The 11,611-nt window shown below is 36.8% G+C and overlaps 1 protein-coding gene across 1 annotated transcript; it reads left to right on the forward strand.

Annotated features, from left to right (window-relative positions):
- Positions 1-8,860: 8,860 nt before the first annotated feature.
- LOC149945354 (uncharacterized) lies at positions 8,861-11,183 on the forward strand. The gene is made up of 2 exons (XM_090176531.1): positions 8,861-10,651; positions 10,698-11,183. Exons 1-2 carry the CDS (start codon positions 8,861-8,863, stop codon positions 11,181-11,183), a joined length of 2,277 nt encoding a protein of 758 aa, XP_090032657.1.
- The last annotated feature ends 428 nt before the right edge of the window (positions 11,184-11,611 follow it).

Consider the following 11,611-nt stretch of genomic DNA (forward strand, 5'->3'; position numbering starts at 1 on the left):
TTCTTAAGTTTCTATCCTGCTAGCTTCCACCGAGCATTAAACTTAACCTCCGACCAGTATTTCCGCCAACCACCATTAGGGAGCGCAACCATAGATTTCGGTCGCTAATTCGTAACATGCCTCGTATCTTTAAAAGGGTTCAAGAATGATTTGTGTGTGCCCCAGGTGATAATTTGGTACATTTGTTGTAATTCAGCAAAATTTGTGCTTATGGTACTTGAAGAAAAAAAAACTAAATTTAATAAATAACTTTCTTCAAATTGACGCGGCCACTATGAAACACCTTGTTATTGTTCATTTCTACACGTAGAATACTTCTTTCAGTTAATAACGAACTTTTGATACTAGTGATCGTTATCTTATCTTTTTCGATAAAAAAAAACAAATGATTAGTAAAAGGAAAAAATTTCGTCCAAGGAACAATAGAATCTGCACATTTGCGCTTTTTTGACGGCCAATTACTCGGATACGGTTCAATTGAGAAAACATTTTTTACTTTTTATTATCTAAAGCACACGCAAAGTCACGCATGTTTATTTGTGCCAGACTTCTCTGAAACACCTTAAGGTAATTAATTGGATTTTTCTTGTTACTACTGCCTATTCCATTTATTAGGGATTGATACTATAAAGGCTCAAACTATTTTTTATTCCTCAAATTTTTGGGAAGGGATGTCAAGGCTCTTAATTTTGCAAAACTAGCAAGCAGGATGAAATGTTAGATGTCCTCGTACACGTAGTACTTTCAGCGGCAATTTTGGTGAGGATATTTCCATAGAAACTTGTTAAGTTTAACGGTAATAGTAAGTGTAGGGAGCTGTTGGCTCGAACACGTGGCATGCGGGGCTTGCCACCACCCTCCTACGCATTGTAACCCGGCCACCTGAATTAATGGCTTCAAAAGTCGCTTGATAACTTAGACCTAAGGTGGTGCCTTGGTTATTAGCCTAGCTGAAATATCTGTGTTAAATCTCTCGTTTCCTTTGGCGACCATTCAAGATAAAAAATGAGCTCTCCTACCATTTCCACTTTTATCTTTTTCGAATTGTTAATTAATTGTTAATTTTTGTTGCACATGGGCAATAACTTCTCAAATGAACTGAACAGAGCTGACATCCAAAAATATAGTTTCAATAGGTAGATCACCAATTCGTAAACCATAAATCTCCACTGATAATGTATTAAGTAATAATTATGGTTAAACTTGTATATGGCTGCATTAGATAAAGTTCTTTTTACCTCGCCACAAACATATTTTAAACCAATGCAACTCTATCCTCATTTTAAAAATTAGAAACTTCCAAAAACGAAAACAGTTGTTCCCAGAAAATTATCGGTCTAAGTTTAATTATTGCTAGAATAAATGTAAAATAAACCGGTCAGGTATTAATTGCAGTATATTACTGCATCTTATGTTGAAATTGTTTGACTGGTTAGTAATCAGTTCGCGTTCTTACGTGCCTGAAATAGATTAAGCTCATAGACCCGTCACCCGTGTTTCATTATTTCTTAAAAACCTTACTTTGCGCGAAAAATTTCTTCTTTCAATGTCGAAATGCTCAAATTGACAAAAGGGGCTTTGAAGATGACGTGAGGTGAATTTTTGGCATAGTATAATCCAAATTTGCCGTCTGTTCTTATCCGCTTAATATTGCAAAAGCTTCCCAACATTTCCTTATACCAAATGAGAACAACTTTGTACAAGTGAAAGTGTTGAGCGTGTTCATATCCTCCACGATGTCCAGGAATAGGTTTGTATCGCCTCTGATACTCTTTCGCAAACCATGGATAGTTACGCTGCCAAAATATATTTATATTGAAATACAACATTCTTTAATTAAACTTTTATAAACGGTGCAAACTTTAAACGGTTTAATTAAAATCATGGTACAAAGGTTAAAGGTTTAATGAACCTCGGGACAGATTGAAATATAACCCAAACGAACAGCTATGTTTAATATCCGAATCCCTTAAAACCTTTGCAAACGAGTTTCACGTGCAGTGAAGCCACCGTTGAAATCTACATATATATCTTAAATGAAGTTCCAAGTCGTTTGAAAATTATAAATAGTCCTCGTCCGTTGGCTTCTACGATTTAAAAATTTAATTTTAATTGTGATTTGTTGTCAATTCACCAGTACCCACAACCCACGTACGCTAAATTGTGATATTTAAATATAGTACCAATTCAAGATTTAGAATACAACCACCATCTGTCTCCAAATTTGATTTTTGACCTTTCAAAACTTTGCTAACGTTGTCCATTTTTTATCCAGGGCGTTTGATACTTGAGCCGTTTTAATAAGGACATATCCCGTTAGAAATACAAGATACTTACTATACTACTATTTGATATCTTGTCTTTTGCTACATTTTAATTATTATTAAATTATTTCATTGATGCACTTTTAATTACGGTGTTAAGTAGTAATACGTTGGTTGGTCAGCTATACGATTTAATATAGCAAACTGTTTTTAAGGGAAGTCTTCCCGACTGAAAAAGTGGTGCTCGTGGACATAACTCAAACCTTGTTACGAATTTGTCTCCGCGACCAAAATCGCCGCCGTCCAACCGTCTGTTTGAGCCTTACGATAAATAACAGCTACACCTTGAATCTTACACAGACACCAGCATAGCTTCTGACAATTAACTTCTAAAGATAAATTTTAACAATTTTGCTATTTAACACAAAAATAAAAGTATGTAATCAGTCACACGATTTTCATTTAGCTGTGGTTTAAGACAAATGTTTAGCCTCAAATGAACAATAGCATTAACAGTCTAAAAATAAAAAAAAACAAATATGACTGAAAGAAATATGTTCATTCTACATTCAGCCACTCATCGGTTCCTACATTTCATAATAGTGGACAAATTATCCGGTTTTAAAAATTGTATTTTTAACACCTGAAGCTTTGTGCGTTTTATCTTTCTGTAAAGATAACACATATTCTTAGGACTTGTTTATATTATTTAAATAACAATTTAACCGATGAAATCCAGCCTTTTAATGTTTATAGTATTACGAAAAGGTTGTTTTAAAATTTGGTTATAAAAATAAAATTTCATTTTGTCCCATATATCAATAGAAAATAAATAAAAATAAAAATAAATAAATTAAATATTTTATGTAATTTTAATAATTTTTTTAAATTAATTTTAAAATCTTATTAATTTATCTGTAAATTAGATAAATGTAAGAGTAAATTAAAAGGCAAAATAATGTTACTGTAACCTGCTCAAAGGAATGGGTAAATTTCAATTTCAATATTTTTCTTTTATTTTCTTCCATTGATATTAAATATAAACAAAAATTGTTTAACCTACATAAAATAAAATAATATTTAGACACTGTTTTATGGCAAATAAGGAACGCCATTACAATCAACGAGCCATGAGTGGAAATTCTAATGTCTTAAATGTTTGTTAGTTGCCTAGTAGGCCTAGTTTTATCTTTGCAAATAAATGCAAAAATATGTTTTTCTTTTGTCTCTTTTTGGTTTGGAATTTTTAAATTTTGCAATGAATATCAAAGTTATGAAAAAAAAAACTGAAGGTTTGAAAAACATTGTTTTTTGAATAATTGACGAAAAATTCAATTAGTTTTATCTAAATGTTAAATATCACACGATCAAAGCTTGATTATGGGACTTTGAAGGGTTATCGTTAATAGGTGACTCAGAGGCAAAGGCGATGCGCACGATTTGGAAACTAAAACACCGTTGGCACTGGTATATACAGGATGTTAACTAAAAAAACGATACATGGACAATAACTCCAAATGTATTTTAGCTAGAAATTTGAAACTTTTAGGACACATAGAACGTGCAAGGGGTGACTTTACAACGGAAATTACCATGTCTTCGTACAAGATGAGTAAGTCTGGCAAATTTTTATACTCCATCATGAGTACTTTTCGAGTTAATAGCCCTTTAACTTGGTCTCTGGTACATTATTTTCATCACGACCTTCATGTTTTTGTCTAAATTCCCTAGACTTGTAATGGGTCAAATTAGGTGGTTTCAAAGTAATTTACACCCAACATGTGACGTGGAACACTTTTCTAATTTGAAAACAACTTTGTATTACTAATGGTTCTCGAGATAAATTTTAAAAGACCTTGAAGACATGGTTCAAGGTCTTTTAAAATTTATCTCGAGAACCATTAGAAATACAAAGTTGTTACTTACTCATCTTGTACGAAGACATGGTAATTTCCGTTGTCAAGTGACCCTTTGCACGTTCGGTGTCCTGAAAGTTTAAAATTTCTAGCTAAAATACATTTGGTGTTATTGTCCTTGTATCGGTTTTTATATTCAAACTTAAAACATAATATGAAGCCATACAACAAAAATTCAAAACTAAACCTACCTCTAAAACTGTACGTATGCCGCGACCAAAATCGACGTTGATAATTTCATCTGGTCGTTTTAAAATATCTTTCATTTCGTCGATATTGCAAGATTCTGACACGGTCAGATCAGAAGAAAAATTGGATTTGTATATTTCGACAAAAATTAACACCATCAGAATACACCAAACTCTGAGCCTTCTGGTATCCAAGAGAGATGAGACTAAATTTGCTTCGACTTCTTAATATATCGAAAAATTTATATTTATGAATAATAATATTAATCATCTAACCTCTAGTTAGAGTTTCTAGCTGAAATCCTAAGTGTAAGAATTATTTTTTTCTCAAAAAGTATTGAATCTGTGCTTAAACTATTTATGTTTACTTTGTTAGATAAGTTAGTGATATTAATAATCTTCAATCGATGCTTCATGGGAAATTTTATTTTTTAATTTAAAGGAAGATTACTTTCTAGCAGAAGCTCGCCGGATGGGGGTTCAACATTAGAGTGGTTTCCCAAGATCAACTTAGAGTAATGAAACTAATTTTCATATTGAAATTAAATTAATTTTTGAGATGATTACCAACTTAAAGTTTATGCATAGAACAATTGATAAAAATTTCCCCTCAGAAATAATTACATTTAATTAAAAGATAAATGAGAGACGGATCGTAATTTAAAAAGATAAATGATATACAGTTATATTTGAAAATATTTGCTACTTCAAAATCTAGCCTCACCGTTCACGCGCAAAGTAATAAAACACTCACGGTCAAATTTAAAAAGTTATTAAAATCATGAAATTGGATGTGCCTTATCAAAAACTCCATCAAAGACTGCATTGACAACTTACTTTCCAAAGCGTGCAATCTTAAACGCTTCAACTTGAATTGGCGAAAGGCTTTTACTGCACGAACCACTAAACATCTCATATTTTCAAAGTTGAATATTGAATACATTAATAGAAAAGTGAGCCACACCTAAAATAAATAATAATAAATTATTTAGCCTCGTATTAGGTTCGCTCAAAATTCCAATTCATGGTTTTGTTTTAAATATTTCGTTTTACAACTTAAAGACGAAAAAAAACTTTCAGAATAACTTACCAGATTGCCCATGTCTTTAAACTACTCCCATTTTTAGCTTAATCTTAGCGATTTTTTAATTTTAAACGACTATCTCAGAACGAGGAACTTCTCACTGAATATAGTAGGCAAAAATGGCCGTCCCTTATCAGTACAGTTTAAATCCCGGTTTCATATTATTCAATGCCTTTAATAAACAACTTTCAAAATTTCCCAAAAAAGGGTTTTATAAATATTAAACCCCTGAACCGAGTCTGTTTTATTAACAAAACATTCGATTAGCTCTTTTTTAAGATATTTTAAACATTGTATTAGCACTGTTTCTCAAACAACCAGTTCTAAACGATACTGTGTTACAGACCTCGGTTTATAGTGTTTATAGTGTAAAGCCTACATTTACATCCGCAAATGTAGGCTTTGTCCCCAACAGCCTTTCCCTTTACTTCAGAGAGTTCTCTCGTTGTTTTGGGCCAACGCTGCTCGGGAAGGTAGGGATGACTCAACCTCGCTCGCGTCGTCCACCTTCTTAATTTTCCGAAAGTCACGACCTCTGATGCGAAGGGTTAAGAGCGAGATAAAGTACCGGTGACGCTTACTATTGCACCACAGTGAGTCCGCAAAGATTTCTTGGCGGGCTTTCTTCTCCAGCCAATTAGGTTGGAGACCGGTAGCGTCATCCGAGGGGCCCGCTATATAAGGGACGTCGGGACACTGGACTCACTCTCTTGGGTCACGGATTGCGACCTAACCAGTCTCATCTTTTATATTCTCTCTTCTAGAGAATTTACTTAGTAGCCATGCCTTGTAACATTTGGTAACTATTTATATATATTATTATTATTATTATTATTAAAGAGTATTTTACCGTTTGACTCTCGTACATGGTTGATACATAAGCCGACAAATTCCCGGCTTCACAATAGATAAATATATATCTTCTAGCTTTTTTTTATTTGATTTACAGGTTGTTGTTAATTATTATGTCCAAACATTTGTTAAAAAATAATTTAACATGTTTTAAGATATTGTTAGAAGTAGGTGGTAAACAACAGTTTTTAAATAAAACGTTAAGCATATTTTGAAACTTAGAGGTAAAATAAGTAAGGTCAAAATATGAATAAAAAAACACTAAATATCAAGTCAAGACGAACAAAAAACCAAGAACCCTGGAGCGACAACAATCGTGCGATTACTATGGATGTTTTGATGATAATGATATAATTATATTATTCTTAGGATACTTAAGGTTAAAAGACATTTCTATTTTAAACCCAAAAATTGATGAAAAATAAGGTTTCTTTTTTTATGCAACAATGTTTTAAATCTATATTTAAGGGCGTTTTTATCTAGTCTTTAAAGTATTTGGTTTTTATATTTTAATTAAAGTTTGAGTCAAGTTTTGAGTAAAAAAAAGGTTTTAACAGGTGATACACCTGTTAAAACAATAGTATAAGGTACAACTTTGAAATACGATAACAAAGATAATGTATCGAGTATATAAACTAGTGTAGAGATTGTCATTCAGTTCATTCCTCCAATATGTAACGATTTTAAAACTTGTAAATAAATATTTTGTTGATTTTAGTGAAGTCTAGTTTTTTTCCCGTCAAAGCGTCAAATAAACGATTAGTTAGCCCACAGTCGCCGTTACAAGGTTTCAGAGGTGTTTCAGTCCGCCTTTACGTTATACGCTCTCCAACTCTACAATATTTTTCACATTTGGTGCAGAAACCCGGGAACTGTGCTGTGCTAGTCAATACGCCGGTCATTTGCAATTGCTGACGAGAAGATCTAAAGGCAGACTACAAAGATGACAAAGAAACTTATACGAAAGCGTGGAGGTCTACGAGCACTGGTGACGAAGTTGCTTAATTCACTAGAAGAAGAATTGAGGAAGCCATACCCCGATGTTGCTATTCTTCAAGACCTTATAAAACGTTTGAAACCCAGAGAACAAGAAATCTTGAAGCTAGACCAGGAAATTGAATCAACCATCGAAGATGATGCGATATTCGATGAAGAATTTCAAACTAACCAAGAGTATTTAGATTGGATGCTCTCTGTCCGAGGTAAAGCCGAGCGCAGAGTACGAGAGAAACAAGAAGTCCGTCTACGTCGCCACGCAAGAAATCGGAGATCAAACAGACAACAAGGAGAAACAAGTGACAGTGATTCTGATGCAAGTCTCGGTGTAGACGATGCAAGATCCACGACCAGCTCTAAATACAACAGTACTCGCAGACAAACGGTGCGACTCCCTATGCTTGAGATACGAAAGTTCAGAGGAGATCCTTCGGATTGGCAACGATTCTGGAGTCATTTCAAGAACACTATTCACGAGGCAGAACTCGAAAAAATAGATAAGTTGAACTATTTACTTTCTTACCAGGAGGGAGACGCTGCTGCAGCCGTTGCTGGTATGCCCTTTAGCGAAGAAACCTATGATAGTTCAGTTGAGCTTTTAGAACGTCGATTTGGCGATACATCTTCAATTATTGATGCCCATATGAGATTATTCTCCAAGTTAGTTCCCGTAAAAATATCAAGTGACGTTCTAGCACTTAGGAAACTTTATGATACTTGCGAAGTACAAATACGTAGTCTGGGGGCGTTGGGTTTATCGCGTTGTCAAGTTTCCGGCTTATTAGGGCATATTATAATACCCGAAGACATAGCATTAACATATCACCGTCAAAATAATGCAAATATTGTTCAAGTAGATAAGCTCCTTGAGTTCTTACAAAAAGAAATAACTTGCAGAGAATGGGCTTACGCTACCTCAAGATCTGATCAAGAATCCCGCTATCCACGAGATCGTGTCGGCGTTCCAAAACGACATATACAGCCGACTCCGTCTAGTGCAGCAGCTCTAAACAGAAATGTGCAGATCAAACCCAACAAGCCATGCCTGTTCTGCGATGAAAAGACTCACTGCTCAAATTCGTGTACTAACCGTACCGTTAGCGATAGAAAATAGATTGCTACTAAGAAGCGTTGCTGTTTTATTTGTCTTCGAAATAACCACCAGGCCAAGGACTGCAGAGCCAAGAGAAAATCGTGCAAGATTTGCTCGAAGCGTCACAACACTGCACTCTGCGAGTCCAGAACGTTAAAAGAAGAGGTGCCGTCCTATTACAAACCGCCGAAGCCATAGCGACTAATGACGAACACAACAAAAGCGCAAGAGTAAGATGTCTTCTCGATACTGGAAGTCAACAGACTTTCATAAAAGAAGATCTGTCCAGACGACTTCAGCTCCCAATTATACTAGAAGAAACTATCAACGACCATCCATTCGGCAGCAAGAGACCAATCCTGACAAAGTGAAACCGTGTACGCCTGAAACTTCAGAACCGACGAGACAGAGACCGCAAGGTCATCATAGAAGTCCTGGAAACGCCTAAAGTCTGTGGAGCGTTCTTCATGGTACCTGGTGATGAAATTGTTCGGCAGATGGGAGATAAAGGCCTGGTCTTAGCAGATTTGCCCGTCGCATTCGAGAGAGGCTCAGCTTCAAAATTAGACGTACTTATCGGCTCCGACTACAACTGGGACATTGTATCTGGGAAAATTGAAAGGCTCGAAGCTTCTTTGGTCGCAATGGAGACGACATTCGACTGGCCAGTACAAGGACCCACTACCAAAGCATCAAATGCAGTCGGAGTTAACAGCATTGCAGTCATGACCGTTGGTGGCACTGTACGAGAAGACGATTTGTTATCCGAACAGTTGGGATGTTTCTGGGAGCTGGATGCCATCGGCATATCTGACTTGGGATCGAAAAATCTAGAAGAAAACGTTGTCCGGAAGCAGTTTGAAGATAATATCAAGTTCCGAAACGGCCGATACCAAACTCCATTCCCTTGGAAACCTAACAAACACGAACTTGATGACAACTACAGAGTAGCACTTCGAAGAACTACAAATCTACTCAAACGTCTGCAGAGTAAGCTACCTCTTCTTAAGGAGTATACAGAAATTTTCCAAGACCAACTTAATCAAGGTATTATTGAGAAGGTGGACCCAAGAATCGAGAAACAAGGAGAAGCTCTATACTATTTGCCTCACCGAACTGTGGTTAAAGAATCAAGTGACACAACGAAAATCAGAATCGTCTTGGATGCTTCGTCACACGCGAGCAATAAACCACCACTTAACGGCTGCCTCGAAACTGGACCAAATATCAATCCTGAGTTGATGGACGTTCTGCTGAGATTCCGAGAAAGAAAAGTGGCGTTTACAGGCGTTGTCGAAAAAGCATTTCTACAAATCTCAATTATCAAGCAAGATCGAGATTCTCTACAATTTATCTGGATTGACGTCGGTAATAAAGATTCATTGGATTTTGATAATTTCTGTATTTATAGAATCACTCGACTGCCATTTGGAGTCAAGTCAAGTCCGTTTATATTGGCCGCCACTGTACGCTATCACGTCCGAAAATATGAAGTTGAATATCCAAACGTCTGCCAGCTCATTGACGATTCATTGTACGTCGATGATTTAGTATCAGGAGCTGATAATGTCGAAGGAGCTCGCACTATCTGTTCTGACGTGGTTAAAATATTCCAAGAGGCTAACAAGAAGATGAGAAAGTGGAAAACGAATTCTCCGCAACTTAGAAGAATTCTTGAAGCAGATGTCGAGTCTGAGCGCAAAGAAGAGTTATCCGATTCTACTCCAGTCAAGGTCCTTGGATTGTTCTGGGATACCAAGAGCAATCACTTAATATACGATTGTAGCTCCCTGTTGCAATTTATTACCGGACGAACTGATACGAAAAGGGGAGTCCTAAAAGCTGTCGCCAAAATATTCGACCCGCTAGGTATGATTTCTCCGTTCGTAGTAAGAGCGAAGATTTTGTTTCAGCAATTATGGGAAAAAGGGATTGCCTGGGACGAAGACCTACCGCAATATTTATCGCAACAATTCGATCAGTGGTGCGACGAGCTGGCAGACCTAAGGCTTATAAAGATTCCAAGATTTTACTACCTGGAAGCTGGCGACAACCTTGTCCAGAACGTTCAACTGCATTGTTTCGTTGACGCAAGTGAAAAGGCCTACGCAGCCATTGCCTACCTCAGATATCAAAATGACAATGGAAATGTCGGTTCATCTCTCATCGCAACGAAATCAAGAGTAGCGCCTCTTCAAAAACTCACGCTCCCTCGACTTGAACTTATGGGCGCTATCCTTTCTATTCTCCCTACCAGCGTATTTCTATGGACTGATTCTACAATCTCCCTACATTGGATCAAAGGATCGTCATCGCTCTGGAAACCCTTCGTATCAAATAGTCCGAGAAATTCAATCGCTCACGAATCCACAATCATGGCATCATTGCAAAGTGAAGGAAAATCCATCCGATTTACCCACCAGAGGAAAATCTCTGAAGGAACTCTCGATATGCGAATTCTGGTGGCATGGTCCATCTTGGTTGAGGGAAGACTTCAAAGCCCAACTGTCCACCTCCTTTGACGGCGACGACCAACCTAATTCCGAATCGCTTACCGTCGAGAGAAGATCATCGACACAAGATGTAGTTCAAGCGCTAAGTATAGTCGAGCCGACGAGAGAGCCTTTGCTTGATTTGAAGCGATACAGTTCCTTAATCAGAGTCTACAGAACCACCGCTTGGATGCTACGTTTTATTGAAAACTCACTCGAGAAATTTAACGCAAGAACTCTCTGCGAAAGAGGTTCTCAACGCCGAAAAATATTGGATTCAACGAGCCCGAACCGATGAATATCATCAGGAAATTGATACCTTATACAATAAAGAACCGTTACCAAAGACGTCGAGGATCCTCACGTTAAATCCAATTCTTGACGAAAACAAGTTGCTGCGTGTCAGAGGGAGGTTAGATAATTCCAAAATATCCTACTGCGAGCGTCATCCTATAATACTGCCAACAAAGCACCGACTTACGGAGCTACTTATTCAATTCCATCATGCCAGACTTCAACATGCCGGAGTCAACGAAACCATTGTGGATATACGTTAAAGATTCTGGATCCCGAGAGCCAGACAGATCGCCAAGAAGGAAATCTATGGATGTTTCGGCTGTAAAAGATTCCGTGTAAAATCGTCAGCAGAATCCATGGCGTCGCTTCCTCCATCTCGTATTTCGCCGTCACTACCCTTCGAGACAACTGGACTAGACTTTGCCGGCC

This window comes from Leiobunum rupestre, chromosome 5, assembly GCF_980474605.1.
Source record: "Leiobunum rupestre chromosome 5, qqLeiRupe1.1.hap1, whole genome shotgun sequence".
NCBI classification, from domain to species: domain Eukaryota; kingdom Metazoa; phylum Arthropoda; class Arachnida; order Opiliones; family Sclerosomatidae; genus Leiobunum; species Leiobunum rupestre.